At 38.4% G+C, this 22,057-nt stretch overlaps 1 protein-coding gene across 3 annotated transcripts in view; it reads right to left on the reverse strand.

Moving 5' to 3' along the window:
• Positions 1 to 1,600: 1,600 nt before the first annotated feature.
• The window catches only part of ZBTB38 (zinc finger and BTB domain containing 38), a 37,447-nt gene continuing 16,990 nt past the window's right edge, over positions 1,601 to 22,057 (reverse strand). For all 3 annotated transcript variants that reach the window (XM_037908958.2, XM_037908956.2, XM_037908957.2), the window contains one exon: positions 1,601 to 14,387. In XM_037908958.2, the coding sequence (XP_037764886.1) occupies positions 10,803 to 14,387 (3,585 nt within the window). In that variant the 3' untranslated portion in view covers positions 1,601 to 10,802. The remainder of the gene's footprint in view (positions 14,388 to 22,057) is intronic.

A 22,057-nucleotide genomic window follows, 5' to 3' on the forward strand; every position in this document is an offset into this window, starting at 1 on the left:
AAAAATTGCTACACAGCCCCAGAGCAGGGACTGAAGCCTGAGCCTGGCCACCCAAGGCAGGGGGGCCAGGGCCAAAGCCAGAGCTTCAGCCCCAAGTGGGGGGGCGGGCTGTAACCTGAGCTTCCCCCCCACACACACTCAGGGCTGAAGCCCTTGGGCTTTGGTCCTGGGTAGTGGGGCTTGGGCTTTGGCCCTGGGCCCCAGCAAGGCTAATACTAGCCCTTGGTGACGCCGTTAAAATGGGATCATGACCCACTTTGGGGTCCCTACCCACAGTTTGAGAACACTACTGTAAACAGTTCTTCGTTAACTCAAGGCCTAACTCAGCAATCAACAAAGTGGTGCAGCTTAACCCCACCACATTCTCTTGCCATTGCACCAAGATGTGGACTCCAGTATGAAGTCATTTTAGGCCTTGCTTATAATTGGGATTAACCCTGATTCAGAATTCATCCAGTAACTGGCATATCTGCACCAATGCGAACTCCAAGTGTAAACAAGGAAATCTTCAATTTGCACCAACTGAGCTTCTTCCTGCTTTAAACCAGAGTAAGATCAACCGTATATGTCTACACTTGAGTTTTACACTAGTGCAACTACACTAGTTGCTGGCCTCCAGTGGGTGAATTGGGGCTAATCCCAAGCATAGTCAAGTCCTTTGACTAAGGGCTTGTCTATGCAGTGAGGTAATATGACTTCTAAAGCACACTAACATGTTGTGTATTAATTGGTCCCTGTAGACCCTGCTGGTGCACACTAGATGTTCCCAAATGTGCTTTAACATAGTGCTGTTTCAAACACTTCTGAGGCTGATATGCAGCAACCTGACCTTGTGTGATTTCAAATGGAACAAATGACTGAGCAGAGTTACAGGAGAATATGTAATGGAGGCAATATTGAAGTAGCTGGAAGAAGACTGTGACATATTTGTGACTAAGTTTGTACACTCCCTTTCTATATGTTTCAGTGAAATGGATGTTTGCTAGATCCTTATCATATTTTTCACAGGTGACAGCAATTCGTTCCAGGGGTGATAATTTGTTTTAATTTTTGCACATCTGCTAACCGAGGCTGACTAGCATATTTTATGTCTGAATAAATAAGCTAGTAGAATGACCATAAACTTTTTGGTATTAGCAATATGAAATGGGGAAGGAAGAATATTTAATTGTATGCTCCGTATACTTCTAAACTTCCTTGTTTTGGTTAGACATCTGTTTTCAGTGCTGTCCCACAAATGACCTGAATCACTGCTTTTCTATTACTGTAAGTTAATTTATTTTTTATGCATGTTGCAGACTAGTGGCACACAGCTGGAGGGAAAAATATTTTAATTTGCATTTTTCCTTATGCTGTATATATTTGCACATTTCTGTATACAAATTAGATATTTTATATTCTGGACTGTGTGTCCTTGCCCCAGTCCCAAGATAATTGAAAAGTATAGTGTGGAAAACTCATATTCATACTACGTATGCATGATTAGAATTTAGATTAAAATTACATTTTTAATTTGATATTTTAGCACAACTTATTAAAACAGAGAAATGTATCTTTTTAAAGCATATGACAAATTAAAAGCATATGAAAACCAGTCCTATCAGGTGCTAAGTAGTCAACTTTTATTCACTTGAGCATTTATATAAACACATTTCATATTCAAATGTCTGATCCCATGAAATGTTGAGCACTTCCTCTGAGTTGCTGCGTGCTCTCACCTCGTTGTCTCAGCCCCTCAATAGAAGCATTTGCTGTCTCATAGGGATGGGCCTTAAGGATGAAGTGTTTATAGACTTTCTTCTCTTGGACAAAAAATGGAATTGTGAGCTTTGCTACTCCAGGGAGAAAGGTACGGTCTAATTGTATGAACAGCAGCTACTAATGTTAGAGATTTAAAAGCAGCAGTTCTGGATAACTTGCATCCATAAATTTTAAAAGATCTGGTTGAGGAGCTCAGTGGACCATTAATGTTCATTTTCAATAAGTCTTGGAACACTGGCCAAGTTCCAGAAGATTGAAAGAAAGCTAATGTTGTGCCAATATTTAGAAAGGGTAAACAGGATGACCTGGGTAATTATAGGTGTGTCAGTCTGATATCAATCGTGGGCAAGATAAAGAAGCAGGTGATACAGGACTCCGTTAATAAAGAATTAAAGGAGGGTAATGTAACTAATGCCAATCAACATGGGTTAATGGAAAACAGATTCTGTTAAACAAATTGGATATTTTTATGAGATTACGGTGATAGTGTTGATGAAAGTAATAGTGTTGATGCAATATACTTATCCTTCAGTAAGGTGTTTGACTTGGTACTGATTAAAAACTAGAATAAAAAATTAATATGGCACACATTAAATGGATTAAAAACTGGCTATTTTATAGGTCTCACTGTAAATGGAGAACCATCTTTGAACAGGGTCTATTTCTAGTGGTGTCCTGCTTGAAGTGGGTTTTGGCCCTACACTATTTAACATTTTTATTAATGACCTGGAAGAAAACATAAAATCATCACTGATAAGTTTGCAGATGTCACAAAAATTGGAGGATTTTTTCTGGATCAAATGGTAAGCTAAGTACAAGCAAACAATATGTGTGTTTTAATATAGAAAAATGTAAATGCATACATCTAGGAACAAAGAATGTAGGATGCAGGACTTTATCCTGGGAAGCAGTGTGTCTGAAAAAGATTTGCAGGTTATGTGAGCTTGGACCTCCTGATACCAACTGGCAGCGGGGCATAAGGGGATGCATAAGGGTACAGGAATCTCCTGGGTCTGATATTTACATTTTCATTCACCAAATGGGGACCTGTGATGTCTCAGACAAAAGCCTGTATCATACGGGTCGTCATCAATATAATTCAAAACACATGTATGGATGTCGTGTAAAGAGTCATGTATATAAAATGAAAATTATGTTCTTAAGGGCCGTGTCTAGGGACTGGTCACCAACAAATGTGAAAAACAGGTTTACTTTCAGGCAAGAAACGTTTATCTGTTTATATGTAAATTAAGTATTGTATGGTTCATAATGGGCCTCCACTCACCAGTCTAATCCGAATGCTAATAAAGGGTTGTGAAATCTTCAAATAGAAGAAAGTAACAGGAAGAAGTAAACTAGGGAAGGGGTGGAGGGAAATCCTATTCTGAGGTGCATATCAAAAGGTCTGTGCTAGTATATTTAGGGTTGCAAAAAGACATCCTAGCATCCTTCACCTACAAAGTAAACAGACAGCGAGTTTGCTTCATGAAAAAGGGATATCAACCAGGGTGTGCTGAAAAGGCTGAAGAGAACTCTGGGTGAGATAAGCTTCTTTAGACAGGAGGATAACTTGTTAGTTAAGTTTTGTCTCTAGAAAGTGTGTTATGATTTTGTTTTAAATTAACAATTTATTTTCTAATATTCTTACTATCAGTTGAATCTCTGGTCTTTGATAATAAACTTATTTCTGTTTTCACCATAAATATATCTAAGTGCTGCGTGTTCTTTTAGGAACAGCAGGCCTAGTAATTCTGCGAGTGTTCAGAGTTGCACACTACAGGGAACACTCAAAGGATTTGTGCGGTGCAGTGTGGCTATTGCTAACCTGTACTGAGAGTGAGTCTGCAGAGGCTTAGAAGCTAGTGCTTGTGTTGCCAGAATCTGGTAGTTTCAGGGAGCTGATCCACAGCAGGCACAGACAAGACTTCCTCACATTAAGGGCAGGTGGTAGGGAAGTACCTCACAATCCTGGGTACTCCTGGGAAGCATCACAGGGGGTGTGGTACATAATCAGCTGAACATGAGCTCCCAGTGCAATTCTATGGCCAAAAAGGCCAATGCAATCCTTCAGTGTATAAACAGGGTAATCTTGAGTAGGAGTAGAGAGGTTATTTTACCTTTGCATTTGGCAATGGTGATGACCACTGCTGCAATACTGTGTCCAGTTCTGGTGTTCACAAATCAAGAAGGATGTTGATAAAGTGGAGAGGATTCACAGAAGAGCCACAAGAATGATTAAAATATTCGAAAACATGCCTTTTAGTAATAGATTCAAGGAGCTCAATCTAATTAGCTTGACAAAGAGAAGGTTAAAACGTGACTTAATTACAATCTATACATATCTGCATGAGGAACAAATATTTAATAATGGACCCTACAATGTAATAGAGAAAGGTACAACATGAACCAATGGTTGTAAATTAAAGCTAGACAAATTCAGATTGGAAATAAGGCATATATTTTAAACAATGAGAGTAATTAACCATTAGAACAATTTACCATGTGTTGTGGTGGATTCTCCATCAACAATTTTTAAATTAAGACTGGATGTGTTTCTAAAATAAATGGTGTAGGATTTATTTTGGGGAAGTCCTATAGCCTGTGTTATGCATGAGGTCAGACTAGATGATCAGAACGATCCCTTCTGAAATTGGAATCTATGAGCAAAAGACTGCAAGCCAGACACTCCTTTGGTCTTCAGGATAACCCTGAGTGAAATCCTGGCTCCACTGAAGACAATGCGAGTTTTGCCACTGACTTAAGTGGGACCAAGACTTCACGCCCGGTCTTTTCCATGTCCTATAAAATGTCCTTATCTTAAAAGAACTTTTCAAATGTTTATTAATAAATAACTATTAAACCTACATTTAGAGAACACTAAGGTTGCATGCACATGCACACAAAAGCTAGGAAATAACCATTAAAGGTTTGCACAACCTTAAAACTGTACATCTGTGCATATGTATTATAGTGTACATCTATGCATATGCATTATATATAGTCTTTAATTACACGAGCGATCATATGCTGTTTCTCCTATAATATAATATTAGTTCAGGTTGGTAGAAATGTTACAAGCTAATTCAGCAATTAGTTGGTTCTTTTATTCCAATTCCTAGTGGGCCAATATCCATATCATAAAAGCTATCCTGCCAATTGGCCTGGAACTGAATGAGGATGGAGACTGAATTACCTTTTTAATTTCTGGCGGTGGACCCTATAGAACAGTTTTGATGATGTTGTAGGGAAGCTTGCAGTACTGCTGCCCAGCTTGTTTTCTGTGCATAAACTAAGCACTTCTGTATTCAAGGCTGTCCACCTTTTACGAAACATCAAATTAAATTAACTTTAGAAAATGTTTTTCAAAATGGTATTATTTTGAGTTTATAAATATGGTAGCTACTGTGTTGTCATCCCTTCATACTTAATACAAATTTTATATTGAAATAAAAAATACTAAATATAGCAGATGAGTAAAATAGGAGATACAAATCTGTTGACCATGTAAATTATAAAAATAAGTCAATATTGAAATCATTTTAAAAAATGGAGAGACTTATAAAAATAGGAACAGGTTATTTTAATCAAACACAACCAGAATTATAATCACTCTTTCTAAAAATAAAATAGACTTTTCCCCCAACCCTTAATATCTGCATTTAATAGTATTTTCTAAACAAAAATTCAAATGCAATTATGTAACAAATTACATTATTTTACAGTGTACAATATTTCCATCTTTTACACTTATTTTAATTCCAGTTTGGTCATTAGTACTTGACTCATTACTTCAACATGTTACTTGCGATAAAAGTCCTACAATTAACTATAAACATGACATGGCCATTTTAAAAATTCCTTTGCTATAAACTGTAGAGATATACAGAATTATAAAGTCATTGTGTTTTTATCAAAATATGCAACCACCAAGCCTAACACAAGCTATCAATATTTTACTTATGAACCATACAGTTATATAAACTATTTGTAAAATTATCTTTTATGTATAAATATTCTACCTGATTTGCTTTGGTCTAGAATGATCAGCATATAAATCAACTTAGAAAATATCCCCATGTATTTCATTACATTTATATTGTATTTATTTCATAATCCCAGTTGTCTGGACCTAAAGCTGCTATGGAACCAAACCGCTCATTGATTCATATAATTCATCCCTGGCAGAATAAATAAGTGGACGATACTATTATTTCATTGATTACTGCACTATCAGTTCAAGTGTAGTTTTATCATACCCAAGATATCACTTCTTTTATAATGTATAATAAAAAACCAAATAAGTAAACAAATTGTGTATCATATTTTTATGTAGAATGAAGCTGAGGTTCACCAATCTTTGTCCTACCCTTTATTTTATAATACTGTATACAGATGAAAATACATGAATAGATAATACAGATGCAGTATTATGGATACTTATCAGATCAGCCCTATGGTATAAAATGTAGATTACAGTCATCTACCTTCCTTGACCATTTTTAAAAAGTATTTTCTCCATCTTCTTCAAAATTAGACCCTATGTTCCAGTCACCAAAACAATATTCACTGTATAACTCTGGTCTTACTGGATGTCTCTTTTGAGCTGACCTCTGCCAGCCTTGGTAACACAGGACCTTATAGAGCTCTAAGGGTCACCAAATGAATATTCCTGGCTTCTGGCTGTTGGAGGATGACTATGACTGAGGAGCCATCATCTAGCAATCTAGGGTCATCAACTGACAGTCTCTCCACTACCAGCCATCCCCACAGGACATTGGACACTACACAGCAGCCTGACTGGGGGAATAGGATGGAATTTCCCAGTTGGAGAACAAGGGCAAAAAGAGACAACTGTATTTAAGCGGGGTGGGAGGCCTTCCATTGCCACAAGCCAGAAGACGAGACTGGAGCAAGAGAGAAGGCAGGAGTGTCTGCCTCACCTGAAACAATGCTCAGATCTCAGGCTCACAGAAGGGGTTAGATAATGCTAAAAGAAGGGCATCTCAAGGCTGTTCGTTATTTTGCAGACTGCTGTAACTCTTTAGTGCTTTCTTAAGTGACTGTGGTTAAGAAATGTCTTTGCTAAGCCTGTATTTTTTGCTTGCCTGCCGTTTTGTAGGAGCTCAAAGCTCCCACACTGAGAGGACACATATAAGCCACTGGGGGGCTGGGAGTGCTGAGGCACTGGCTTCAGGGTTCAAGGCAGGTCAGGCTGCAGTGTCCCACATCCCAAGGAAGAATGGCAGACATGGGGGTCTGTAGTTAGGAGTGCACCTTAGGGCTTGTCTACACAAACAATTAGTTCACAGCAAGATGGGGTGTGAATCTACTCTGCACTAGCCTGCCATAGATTAAATGTCTATGTGGACTCTGCTGACACATTTTAACAATTCATTGATGCAGTCTGATGTGCATCAGCAGGGTCCACATGGACAGTTAATCTGACGCAGGCTAGTTCGAGGTATTTTTGCTGAGGCATTGGTGGAAGAGATCATGCTTTATTGGATCTTTAGTGTCTCTGAGCTGATTTTTCTGTTTGCATCATTTTGGAGATAAATCCAACTGGAAATTATAGAGGAATCTTTCTGTTAGCAACTGCAGGAAAGGTCCTTGCAAGACTTTTCCTGAACTGTCTTCTTGCTCTTGTCAAAGATATTCTTCCTGAATCTCAATGTGGATTTAGACCATCTAGAGGCACTAATGACATGATCGTCACTGCTCGCCAGCTGCAGGAAAAATGTAGAGAACACCACAGACCACTATACATAGCGTTCACTGACCTGACAGAAGCCTTTGACTTCATTAACAGGGAAGCATTGTGGAAAATCCTTCTGATGTATGGTTGTCCACTGAAATTTGTCACCGTTCTTCATCTCTTTCATGATGACATACAAGCAGTGATCCTCCATAATGGGTCTACTATGGCTCCTTATAAGGTTAAGACAGGTGTCAATCAGGGCTGTGTCATTACCCCCACGCGCTTCTCCATCTTCCTTGCTGCAATGCTTTATTTGATCATGGATAAGATCCTGGTAGGAGTGCAGCTAATTTACCAAATGGACTGCAAGCTGTTCAACCTTAGCTCCTTCCAATCCAGAATGAAAACATCGCCGACTTCAGTCATCAAGCTTCAGTATGCTAACGACACTGTAGTATGTGTTCACTCAGAAATAGATCTTCAGGTGATCATCCACATCTTTGCTGAAGCATATCAGAAAATGGGACTAACACTTAACATCCAGAAGACAACATTCCTCCATTAGCAAGCTCCTGGAGCACAATTCCCAGCACCGGCAATACAGATCCACGATAACCCTCTAGAGAATGTTGCGCACTTCCCATATCTTGGAAGCCACCTTTCACAGACAGCTGATGTTGATGAAGAAATCCAATACAGTCTCAAATGTGCAAGCTGAACTTTTGGTCATCTGAGAGAGAGGGTGTATCAAGATTGCAACATCAGAACCAAAACCAAACTCATGGTCTATAAAGCTGTTGTGATCTCCACCCTACTATATGGCGCTGAAACGTGGACAACATACAGGAGACATTGTAAGGCACGGGAGAGGTATCAATGCTGTATGCATAAGATTCTCCAAATCAAATGGGATAACAGACACACTAATATGAGCGTCCTGTCACAAGCCAATATTACGAGCATCAAGGCGATGGTTATTTATCATCAACTTCACTGGGCAAGCTTTGTTGTCTGGATGCCTGATTCCAGACTGCCAAAAACAAGTTTTCTACTCTCAGTTCAACCAACGCAAATGCGCCAGGAGGACAGAATAGATGCCACAAGGACATCCTCAAGGCTAATATGAGGAAATGCAATATTGACATCAATTCGTGAGAGCACATAATCCAGGACTGACAATGGAGAAACTGCTTGAGGCAGAGAACTCAGCACTTCGAGAATCAGATGCAACTGCATGTAACAGAAAAATGGAAGCGACAGAACGACTGTGCTATGGCCCAAACCAATATCCCAGGTTCACCCGCCCTGCTTGAAAACACGTCTGCAATGTGGCAGAGTCTGCAGCTCCAGAATAGGCCTTACAAGTCATCAGCAGCCCCACAGATAATTTGAAATCGACAATCCATGAAAGACAATCATCCTCGACTTCAAGAGATTCACGCTGATGAGTGCAGGGTAGATTCACAGCCCAACTTGCCACAAACTAAACATTCCTGGTGACAAAAACTCAGAGACCCAGAGCTAGGGACACTGACCCAACCCTAACCAGACCTAGGGGATTAGAAGCATGTGGGATCCAGCAGTTGTGTTCACCACAAAAGACTGGTGTCTGTCCAGAGAAGAACACCGAGCCAGGTTGTGAGCATGCAGCATCAGAGACTAATCCTTAATCAGAGAGGAGTTGTACTACCTTCTAACAGTCTCAGAATACCGGCTCCTTTCTTACTCAAACAGAATCTGCATCTCTACCAAGACTGATCAGCATATATATAAAAATCAGGCTCATGGCATAAAGTTTGGTGGGGGGTACCTTTCCCTGGATGAACATTGTTCATCTAGGGAAGAACCGTAAAGATGCTGCAACCCAAAGCATATGATTAGCTCTCTATTTATTGTCAGACAGCAAATTGGGCCAGCATGTGGCCCAATGGTTAATACACCATACTCTAAGAAACAGCAACTTGATTATGGGCATGGGCATGGGCCAGGGCAAGACCCTATCCCCACTAAATTAAAAAGACTGCCAGGGCAGGAGGCCACTCCTCCTCCACAGTAGACTGGCCTATGCCCCAGTTCCACAGGGGACTGTCTCAAATGTGTGTATGGATGAAAGTGTGTAGAGGCAATGACACAGCCCTGATTGACGTATGAATGAAAGAAACTAAATATTCCCCACCCCTATCACTCAAAAAAGCAAAGCAAAAGGGTAATTTTTTATTTGTTGGTTTTAGCCCACTCATTTGAAGCCCAAGAGCTAGTCCAACTCCTGCTCATGGCATGTATGGAATTATTCCAGCTGGAGGAACTCTCATGGACTAAGCATCCTGCAACAAGAAGCAAGATGGTTCAAAAAATTCAAGAGTTGCAGAGCCACTGGAAGGTGGGGAATGTATTTACACAAGGTCTTTACACTGGACAGTTCCACAACTCCTTGATCATGAAGCTGGAGTGTGTTTCATTTGGCTTCTACAACAATAAATCTGGACTTGTCCCTGGATTAGTTGGCCTGCCACACAGTTGATAGCTGGACCTTCCAGGACTAATGCAGCTTGGAAGACTTAATATTTAAGATGAACATTTATTGAATACCACAGCGGTATCATGAATCAGGGTTTCTAATCCTCACTGACACTCAGATACCCACTGCTTATCAATGTAATTGTAAAATTGACTATAGATAAGGTAAAATGTAATATTCATACAACAGTATAAACCAAGGTTTGAGATAGAGAAAAGTTTTCCAGAATTGAACTATACTTCATACTCACATTCAATAAACATTTTCCATCTTTACTGGGTTATTTTAAAATACATTAGGCCATGGTCTTTTAAATTTTGTTTTTCATTTATAAACACAATACCATGAAAGTTTGAGTATAACTGCATCACATCATCTTCTGTAGCACAAACTCTTCATAGTGAATGTATTCTGAACCTATATATCTGGCCGTTATGTCATCCAGAGTGATTCAGAATTAAATGCAGTATTGTACATTTAAGACAGTTCAGTGGCTAGTTACTTGTAACTCCTACTAAAAAGGTTTTGATTGGACCTACTGTTTTCTTCAGTGTATGTATTACAACCGTTTACTGTTGCAGAACTATTTTGGATCAGGCTTTTATTCTCCCTCATGCTATGTTTATACTATTGCAAATAGCTTTTCTGTTGCAGTGTATTTTTTGCATATACTGTACTAATATATGAAAGTTATTTGGATGAAGAACTGTCATCTTCATTTTTTGAACCTGCCCAAATCTGGAGTTTCCTTTGCATTCCACACTTCTATATATTTTTCTCCAATATATTTGTCAGTGCTCTTTTCTTGTTTTTGACAACTGTCACTCAAAGTATAACTTTTGGAGTCATACTCTGTATACCATTCACTTCATTCCCATCTGAGTCAATGAAATCTTGATTTTCCAAAGGTTTAGAGCTTTCATTACACAAATACTCTTTTCTGTCCTGTTGACTTGGGCTTTTGAATAGATGTTTCTTCTGGTGCATTCCAAGAGCAGCTGCTGTCTTGCAAATTTTGGGGCACTGAAGACAAGCATATCCTTTTCCATTGTGTTCATGTACATGTCTTTGCTCATGATTTCTTTTGGTAGAAAGATATAAAAAACTCTGTAAGCAGAATTGACAATGGTAGCGTTTTTCTCCAGTATGTATTCTTTCATGTATTTTGAGAGTTTCATTTAAAGTGAATGCCTTACTACAATATTGACAGACAAAATCCTTGACACCCAAGTGAATGCGTTCATGTTTCTGTAGGTTTCCTGGAACTGAAAAACACTTACCACAGGTTTTACAAGTATACGGCTTTTCCCCAGTATGACATCTCATATGCATTTTTAGTGTGGATGGGCTCTGGAACTGCTTTTGGCATAATTCACAAATATAAGGCTTTGAAGTAGGTACATGCCAATGTATAGGTTCTTGGATTTCTTCAGTGGAAGATTTCTCTATCTCACAGAGCTCACAATGAAGATTAGGCATTTCCGTGTTTCCTTCTTTATTGATGCCCTTTTCTTCAGGAATGTTTCTAAGTGCATACTCTCTATTGCACGTATTTTGACTTTCACTACTGGAGTTCTTGTTCCCATGATTCTTCCTCCATTTGACTTTTCTCATTTTTCTTAGCTGTTTAGATTTCTTTTTTGGTTTGTAATTATAATAAGGTCTCCAGGGTTTGTCATTGGAATCCTGATCACTTACATCATCGCACATTTCAGTCAGTTCCATACATTCTGATCTGCAAAGCCTAGCTGGGCTTCTTTCTTTTCTCTCTGTTTCAGTCTCCTGAGGCTGATTGTCCTGTTCAGAGTCACATTTAGACCTTCTTTCTCTTTTATAAAACAGTTTGGATCCTAAAATATGTCTTTTTACAATAGCCTCATTCCCAATTTTTACTGTTATTTGACAAAGAGGAGCAACGTTACTATCAGTAGATGTTCCAGGTAAGGCAGGCTTTGCAATGTAGGTTTCAGTTTTACTTGATTCTTGAAAAGTATCTGTAGCCTTGTTAGATGAACCTCCAGATCCTGTAATATACTGTAACTCCTCGAGTGTTTCTCCTCTATTGTACAGAAGTGTTTTCTTTTTTTCTTTAATAGTTTTTGCTTTAGTAATGCCTTTGCCATAGTTATCTGACCCATGTTTACAGTCATCTTTTATGGACTGACTGGCTGTATTATTGGAGGATATTGTCTTACTGCTTCCCACAGAAGTGACTGCATTACTGTGCATTATTACTGATGAAACTCTACTACTGTGCATTATAACCGAGGGTGCTGAGCTGCTATAGTTAATAACAGAGGTTGAATTTTCACTCACATTACTGAAAGGCAGAATGGAAGAATCACATTCCTGAGAACCAGAACTAAGTTCATTCGCAGCTGTGGGCACTGATTTTTCTGCAGTAAAAAAGTCACTTTGTAGGTCAGAATTTAACATTCCTACTGCCCAAGGTGAAACATTCTGAATATTCACAGACAACGTTGCATCATTGCATGAAGATGTATTCAAGGAAATAGTGGTATTGTTTGTTAATATATTATTTTGAAAATTCAGCGAAGGTAGTTCAGAGTTGAGAGAATTCTGAATAATGCAGGTACTAGAAGTTGCTTCATTAACTTGGTTGTTTGCTTGTACGTTTTCATATGAAGAATTCTGGTAGGACTTATAAGGTAGCCTTCTGCATTTCATAGGTAAAAGCCTATAAAGTTTGTAAGGATACATGCTAGGCTTTAAGCCTCCATTAGCTGTTTTTTTATTTACTGCAAGTCGATGGTCAATTGCATGGAAAGATTTCTGATGATTTTTTAGTATATAATAGGTCATGAAAGTCTCAAGGCAGAAAATGCACTGATAACGCCTTTCTCCTGTGTGCCAGATTTCATGTCTGGTACGATATTCAGCTAATGCAAATACTTTGTTGCAGTAATGGCAAGGATAAGTTCTTCTCCATGAATGCACATTTGCATGTCTTCGAAGGCTGGACAATGTTACATAGCTACGTTTGCAAACAATGCATGTATATAATATCTGCCCATCAACAACTTTAACCAAATGATCTGTTTCTGGCAAGGTGCAGTTTGCACTGGAGTAATCAGTAATATTGTTTTCAGACAACAGAGGCTCTGTGTTTCCATGTGAGCTTCCATTTCTTTCATCAGTAGTAGTATAGTTATCTAAAAAATTTTGTTCATTTCCACTCTGAACAGATATGCTGCCTGAACTCCTGCAGACTTGTTCATGATTCTCCAGTCTGTTAAGATTTGCAAATTGTTTGCTGCAGTATTTGCATATTAAAGGTTCCCGATGATTTGTGTGAAGCTGAAGATGGGTACTGAGTAAAGCTCTGTCATCAAATAATCTGGTACAACAGTTACATCTGTAAACAGGTGGAATAACTGTTCCTATGGATCCCGGGATGTTAGCAGATTTATTTTCCTCTTCTGTGGAAAAAAGTAAGTCTCCTGTCTTATCATGAGGGAAAGGAATAATCGATTGATCTGTAACTGCTCCTTGTTGAACCTCTTTATTGGTTACTTTGGGGGCTGATATTTTTGCTATAGCCAGACCAGTACACTGGGGTTTAAAGGCCATCTTTGGTGTACCACATGCTTGTTTTATTGGTTGAAGTAGCGATGTTGTCTGGAGAGTTTCATAATTGTCTTCACTCATTTTATTCAGGGGGCTGCTGTCATGTTCTAAAAAAGGAGTTCCTTGAAAAGCATCACCTCCAGAAGAAACTGCATAGGAGTGTTCAGCTAACGTACTGGCTGGCTCAGCATCTTTTCCAACATCATCCCTATCAAGGCCAACATTGGTTACTTTACTGGTCTCAGATACCTTTTTAAAACTCGCTCTCAAGTCAAGTGGAGAAAACAAATTGTTATTATTTTCATTTTCAAAAATTGAAAATGCATTTGTGATTCTTGGCCCGTTTGTGATAGCTGAATCTTCATGTCTTTTTTCATTTTTTTCTTCTTTGACCACCCCTTTTTCAGTAATACAAAATGCAAACGGACAAGGGGAATTTGAAAAATTAATGTCTGTAAGATCTTCCAGAAATGATATTCCCAGTTTTTTCCCTGCAGCTGCAAGGTCTGTTACAGTCTCCTGTCTCTTAACAACTACTGTGGAACTGTAGATATAATTAAGTATTTCAGTAAACACTTCAGCCTTAAGATCATCTAACTCCAGGACATGTCCGGAAATACAGATCGTATGACTCCAAAAAATATTTTTGAAATAAAGGCTTGAAGCTGCTAGTACATTACTGTGGGCTTTAAATTTGGTATCTTCCACAATTATAGTGACATCACATAAAATACCCCGGATGCGCTGTTCATTTAAAATGGAGAGTACCGTGTCACTATGAAAGTCATCCTTGAGATCCTTTGAATGGGACATGACTGTCATCTACAAAAAACAAACAAAAAAAGTTAATAGTTAAATTTGCTTTTAAAAGCTATTACAAAAAAATCAGCTCTGTAACTGGGGATTTTTTTCAGGTTTGTTTTGTTTTTAATTCAGGTTAAAAAGGAGGGTGAAGTCATGCAATAGCATTTTCAGGTAAAAAACTTGAGTTTGATCCTGCAAACAATACTGATGATAATAGGGTGAGTTGTCAGGGAAGTAGCTACAATTCCTACTAGTAAATGTTTGTAGGGTGAGGCCCTGCATTTCAGAATTAATTTTAAAGGGTCCCCTCTACCCCCCCACTCAATTTTCATACAAAAGTTGATTCATTCTGTAGAAATGGGTAAATTATCCAAGGAGCTAAAGAAAATAACATTCATTTGTAACTCAAATGCATTTACATACATCATAAGTTATATATTCAAAGTATGTTCTGTCATAATATTTCATTCAAGGTCTACACAAATCTTTAAATAACTTTTACAAACAGATTTGGGATGGAGGAGCTCTGGCAGCTCCGCAGTTGCAGTGACAGGAGAACAAGCATCTCTCTTGTTCATCAATAACCAGATCAGTGCTTTATATTTGCAATCTGGCTGATATCTAGCATTTAAAATCAAAGCCTCCAGCCTTCCGAATGGCCAGTGGTGCAAGTGATGAAGTTTAGCCTGAATGAACAAAGAAACTGAACTCAACCCTAGAGATGGTCCCTCCAAGGTCAGGATGGAGACGTATTGATATGGCAGTATGAGGAAACTTGAACTGCTGCTACCCCTATTGTATCTGTTCCATGGATAACAGAGGACTTAGAGCTCCAGGACTGTGTTTGGCAGATAATCACATTTAATAATTGATCTCATTAATAAAAAAATTATAGAAAAATTAGAGGTTCCAAAAATTAAAATGCTCCAGTGACAAAATACTGTTTTAAAAAACAAAAGATAAAACACATAAATCATGACTTTAACATCAACATATGTTCTTTTATATAAGAATTCTTTTATATAATTCATTTAAATTAGTTGTTGGGCTTTATTAGATAGAACTTTATTAATAATGACTGGAAGTTTCATTGTGAATTACTGAATATTGTGAATTAAAAATACAGTAATAATAAAAACAAGGATAATGATAACAAAATGTATTTTGTTTATTTTGTCATTTTGGTTTTATTTGTAAAAGCAGTTCACAGTATCCTAATAACTATGCTTGACTTTTTTTTTAATTATACCAAATAGTGAGAGCTCATTGCAATACTCTACTGTTTAATGTTTGCTGAGTGATATTAAGATGCCTCCATTTTATGTTATTGAGGATTATAAAGTGTTCAGACTAGCAAGGCATAATATAAAGTATATTGTATAAAGTTTCTTCATCAGTTTAAACTACAATGGATCCAAAGGAGAATGACTGAATATGGACACTTTTATGGTTTGTAACCAGGGTAAAATTATACCACTATGTGGTGGGTGAGCCAGTAAAGTTTTCTGTGCTAAATGTAAGCTTTCTGTTTAAAAAATTAAGCCACTAGCCCTATGGTCACAAAGATTATCTCCAAAATGTGAATCAAATATATATCAATAGAGTGAGTCTTCTGGAATCTATGGCCAGCCTAAAACAAAAGTTCTGAAAGAGGTGGGAATTACCCCATTCCTCTCACTGCAGCATTAGCTATGAACTATAATGATAATTTAAAAAAGGCAACTTTAATTACTTCACTGCTAATCAAAGCAGATAAGAAAGACAATCCATATTATGACGATATGCACAATATATTGAGAGAGACATCTTATTTAGGTATCACAAGTGGAGCCTGAGAATAAAATCACTTATTTTTACAATCTGGCTCAGGGCTCCTGTTTGTAATAGGGAAGTTTTAGCTATTGATGCACAAAAGTTGTGCACAGAACACAAGAAATTCAAAGTTATGGTTCACATAGCAAATCATATATATGTATCAGAGTTACAGAAATTAATTCAGTAGTGTATACTGTGAGATAAAATACTACATATGCATATAAGCAGGGTATTGAGCAACAGTGCCCTAAGAAAGTCAAATTGATTGTTGCTGGCCCAAATCCTCAGCTGGTGAAATATGGAAGTCAACAGAAAGATGCCCACTTGCACAAGCTGAGAATCTAGATCGCACTGTCATGCATATACATTTTAAATGATGTTGCATTATGTAGTTTTTTCATTATATTTGCATAGGTTATAATAAGAGATATTAAACATTAATTCACTTTAATTAGAATACTGACCTGAAATTTGTATTAGTTTAAGACCACTATCTCTTTTGGCCCACTATCCGAAAACCCAGATGTAATTAGTTTCTAGTACATGAGACTATCTTCTACATAAAGAGTACTGATAAAAATATGTTCCTTCAGGCAAGCAGCCATAATCCCATAGAGTTACTGTACTAACAATTATTTTTTCATAGACAATGTCTGACATTACATCAGACTTGCTCATGTGATATGGTATTAGAAACACAAGCATCAGATGTCAAAAACAGGTCTCACAAAAGAAGCAATTGAGTTACTTCCTGTGTAAGAAAAAAAAATACTTGTCAACTCTACCTCTCAGCGACCAAGGTAAGAGAAGCTTGCCAGTATTTTTTTTTTTAAAACATTCTTTGTAATAGCATAGTTAGTGTTAGTTTGAAAGGACAGATCATCTGACACACTGTTGCTAAACTAAGTACAGCAGATAGCTATTTCTACACTAAAATTAATTTATATACAAAGTCCATAATAAGTGAACTGAAATGTTCGTAATAGAAAGATTGGCTGATTCTTCAGCCAGTTACTTCAGCATACCATCTTTAGGGGAAAATACTCATGATTTAGACTTGTACCTGCATGCACGCAGATACTTTGTAGTCTCTGAATCATGGCTGTTGCACTCTCCTTGGTACAATACCTCTTTGCATAGCTTCTTTGGAGAAAGCAGAAGTTCTGATTTGTTATTTGGGCATTAATCTTGTATGTACACCATCTGGTATATTTCTCACTGAAAAACTACATGAAAAAACTCCAATATGGAACAAGCTGTTTTTCACATATAATACTTTTTGCTTCCCTTTGTCTTGGCTAGTACAATCCCAAAATAGTTTGCTTGCATAGTCGCAGACTCCGTGGGTGCTCTGGGGCTGGAGCACTCACGGGAAAAAGAACAGTGTGTGCTCAGCACCCACTGGCAGCCCTGCGGATAAGTTCCTTCCCTTCTCCCCCAGCCCCCCCTGCCTCCCGCACACCTACAGGCCCTGCCAATCAGCTCCTCCACCTCCCTCCCAGCACCTCTCGCGGATCAGCAGTGTTCAGGAGGCACTGGGGGTGGGGGGAGGAGCAGGGGCAGGAAGAAGCGAGGGGGAGGAGATGGAACAGGGCGGGGGTGGGGTCTTGGAGGAAGAAGTAGGGGCAGGGCCTGGGGCAGACCAGGGGGTTGACCACAACTCCGCGTGTCCCCCCACCCCCGCCAGGAACTATGGAAGTCAGTGCCTCTACTTACCTGTACACAAGTATTGATCTCCACTGCCTTGCACCCTGCACAGTCATCTACAGCTGTGCAAAGTGAGTGTTAAATGCTACCCTAACAGAATTCTCCACTCACTTTACACTGGTGGTAGCATTCTACACCTACTTTGTAAAAGGTGTAAATGAGAATACAAGGTGCAAGGGAGTAATCAATCAGGCCTATAGTTTCCAAGGGATCCACACTAAGGTTGTGAAAGCAAATAATCAAGAACTCTTGATGGGTTACACAGTTACACACTCTCTATAGGAACTCCTCATGTTGGAAGCCAATTTGAAGTATTACTGTTTGAGCGTCTGCTCTCCTTCATTATAGGGCTATAGACAGAACTTGTAATTTTGATTATAGAGTGTGGCCCAAATCATATATAAACTCCATAGTCATGGCAGGTTTCTTGGCTACATTGGTCAAAAGTCTGACCCAAAGGGATTAGTTCAAATTTTTTATGGGCCCATGTCCTTGAGAATGTAACAGGAACACAGAACTGGAAGGAACCTCCTAAGTCATTAAGTCCAGTTCCCTGCTATCACAGGCAACCTCCTCAGACAATCCCTATCATAACTGATCATAATTCTGAGGCTCTACTGTATTTTAAAAATAGAACTTGAACACATCAGGAATGGAGGCTATTCGTAACTCTGAAATGATCATAGCTCTGAACAAAATGTTACGGTTGTTCTTTCAAAAGTTTACAATGAACATTGACTTAATACAGCTTTGAAACTTTCCTATGCAGAAGAAAAATGCTGTTTTCAACCATCTGAATTTAAATGAAACAAACAAAGAAAAGTTTCTTTACTTTGTCAAATTTTTTAAACTTTTCCTTTACTTTTTTACTAGTTTACATTTCAAATAGCACTGTACTGTATTTGCCTCCCACCTCTCACCCCTCTCTGCTGTTGCCTGGTGTACTTCCAGTTCCAAATTAGGTGTGTGGTGGACCAGTCAGTTCGTAACTCTGGTGTTTGTAACTCTGAGGTTCTATTGGAGTTAGGTTGTTCACCCCCACTATTCCTATTGGGAGGCTATTCCAGAATCTCATTCTTCTGCTCATTAAAAACTTTCTTCTAGTTTCCAGCCTAAATTTATACATGGCCAGTTTATACCCATTTGTTGGGCCAAGACTGTCCTTTAGATTAAATAGCTCTTCTCCATCCCTGGTGTTTATCCACTTGATGTATTTATAGAGCAATATCCGTTCTCAGTCAAGCTGTCTAGTGTCCTCTCAAAAAATAGGCTCTTCATTCTCTGATCATCCTGGTAGCCCTTTTCGGCACCTGTTCCAGTTTGAATTAATTTTTCTTGAACATGAGCGACTGGAACTGTGCACAGTATTCCAAATGAGGTCTGATCAATGCCTTCTAAAATGGCATTAGTACTTCCCTATCTCTACTAGAAATATCCTGCCTGATACACCTAAGATTGCATTTGACTTTCTTACAGCTGCATTACATTGTTGGCTCATAGTCATCCTGTGATTGACGAATACACCCAGCTCTCCCTCCTCTCTCATTTCCAACATATAAACTCCAGTTTATAACAGAAATTTTTATTAGTTCCTCAGTGCAAGACATTGCACTTTGTATTCTTAAATACAATCCCATTTCTATTATTCCAGCCAAACCTGAATGTACTGTGGCCACAATGTACGAGGTCACAATGCCATTCACTCAGTTTTGGCCCCACAGCCCTCCCAACATGACAGAGGTCAAGTGGGTCCAAATCTGAGTGGGCAGTGCGGCAGCCAGTGCTGCTCCTTCTCAACTGCCAGTGGTACACACTGAGTGTAATGTGTGTATGGTTGCAGGTGCCACTACCCTATCCTCTACAGAGGAGTAAAGCTGTTGACACAGTTTCATAAAAATTTCTCACACATCAAGGACCTTAAGTACAATGTTCAATAAGACAAAAATTATTGGGTTGCCAATTCTGGCAGCAAATGAAGATCAGTCCAGGCTGATCCTTCAACCTGGAAACGGTGACCATCGCTATAAATAATCTCAATATTAAAGATAAATAAAAAGACTGAAAATTGTGAAATGTAAGTACAAATATGACTAATCATACTTCAAGGAGGCATAGATAATTATATAATAACATACAACACCACAGGCACCTTATGAGTGTGTGTGTTTGAAGATGTGGACTGGTTGTAAAGTGAAAAAGCTATTGGTGACCCGTCATCATTTTGAACATTGATGTATGGGCTGAGGGAAAGCAGACAGGTGCAGGGGAGCACATGGTTTGGATAGAGACATCCCACAGGGAAAGCTCTATTAACAGGTATTCTCTATATCCTAATAAAGAAGAGAGGATACAAATTGATAAAGTACAAGTAGGAACTGAAGAGAAATGGTCAAAAGAAAAAGTCCCATTCAATTACATCACATGAAGGCACACAACTAAAAAGTGACACATTTTATAAGTACTTGTATACAAATGCTAGAAGTCTAAATACTCAAATGGGTGAACTTGAGTGCCAGATATTAAAATGTGGATATTGATATAATAGGTATCACAGAAACTTGGTGGAATGATGACAATCCATGGAACATGGTAATACCAGGATACAAAATATATAGGAATGACAGAGTAGGTTGTGCTGGTGAGGGAGTGGCACTATATGCGAAAGAAAGCATAGAGTCAAATATAGTAAAGATCATAAATAAATCAAACTATACCACAGAATCTCTATGGAGAGAAATTCTATGATGGAATAATAATAGTATAGCAGTAGGAATATACTACCAACTACCTGACCAGGATGGTGACTGTGAAATGCTCAGGGAGATTAGAGAGGCGATAATAGAAAACTCAACAATAATAGGGATTTCAACTATCCCCATTTTGACTGTGTACATATCATCTCAGGATGGGATGCTGAGATAAAGTTTCTAGACACCATTAATGATTGCTTCTTGGAGCAGCTAGTCCCGGAACCTACAAAATGAGAGGCAATTCTTGATTTAGTCTTAAGTGGAGCACAGGATCTGGTCCAAGAGGGGAATATATCTAAACTGCTCAGTAATAGTGACCATAATTATATTAAATTTAATATTCTTGTGGGAGGGAAAATATCAAAGAAGCCCACCATAGTAGCATTTAATTTCAGAAAGCGGAACAACACAAATATGAGGAAGCTAGTTAAAAAACAAAAATTAAAAGTTAGTCACAAGAGCAAAATGCCTGCAAGCTGCATGGAAACTTAAAAACACTGTAATAGAGGCTCAAATTAAATGTATATCCCAAATTAAAACAATGTAGTAAGAGAGCAAAAAAAAAAAAAAAAAAAAAGGACCATAGCGAAGCAATAGAGTGAAAAAAGTGGTTAGAGGCAAAAAGGCATTCTTTAAAAACTGGAAGTCAAATTCTACTGAGAAAAATAGAAAGGCGCATAAACTCTGGCAAGTCAAGTATAGAAGTATAATTAGGCAGACCAGAAAAAGAATTTGAAGAGCAATTAGTAAAAGACAAACAAAAACCACAGCAAATATTTTTAAGCACATCAGAAGCAGGAAGCTTGCCCAAAAAATCAGTGAGGTCACCGGGCAATTGAGGCGTTAAAGGAACACTTGAAGAAGACCAGGCTATTGTGGAGAAGCTAAATGTATTCTTTGCATTGGTCTGCACTACAGAGGATGTAAGGGAGAGTGCCACATTTGAACCATTCCTTTTTGGTGACAAACCTGAGGAAGTGTCCCAGATTGAGATGCCAGTAGAGGAGATTTTGGAATAAATTGATAAACAGTAATAAATCACCAGGACCAGATGGAATTCACCCATGAGTTCTGAAGGAACTCAAATATGAAAATGCAAAACTACTAACTGTGGAATGTAATCTACCACTTAAATCAGCTTCCATACCAGATGATTGGAGAATAGCTAACATGACACCAATTTTTAAAAAAGGCTTCAGAGGCGATCCTGGAATTACAGGCCAGTAAACTTAATTTCAACATCAGGCAAGTTGGTTGAAACTACAGTAAAGAACAGAATTACCAGATACATAAATACAGATTTGTTGGGGAAGGGCCAACACGACTTTTCAGCTTGGAAAATGTGTCTAAGGGGGGATACAATAAAGGTCCATAAAATCATGAATGGTGTAGAGGAAGCGAATAAGGAAGAGTTAT

Source organism: Chelonia mydas, chromosome 9, assembly GCF_015237465.2.
Source record: "Chelonia mydas isolate rCheMyd1 chromosome 9, rCheMyd1.pri.v2, whole genome shotgun sequence".
NCBI lineage: Eukaryota > Metazoa > Chordata > Testudines > Cheloniidae > Chelonia > Chelonia mydas.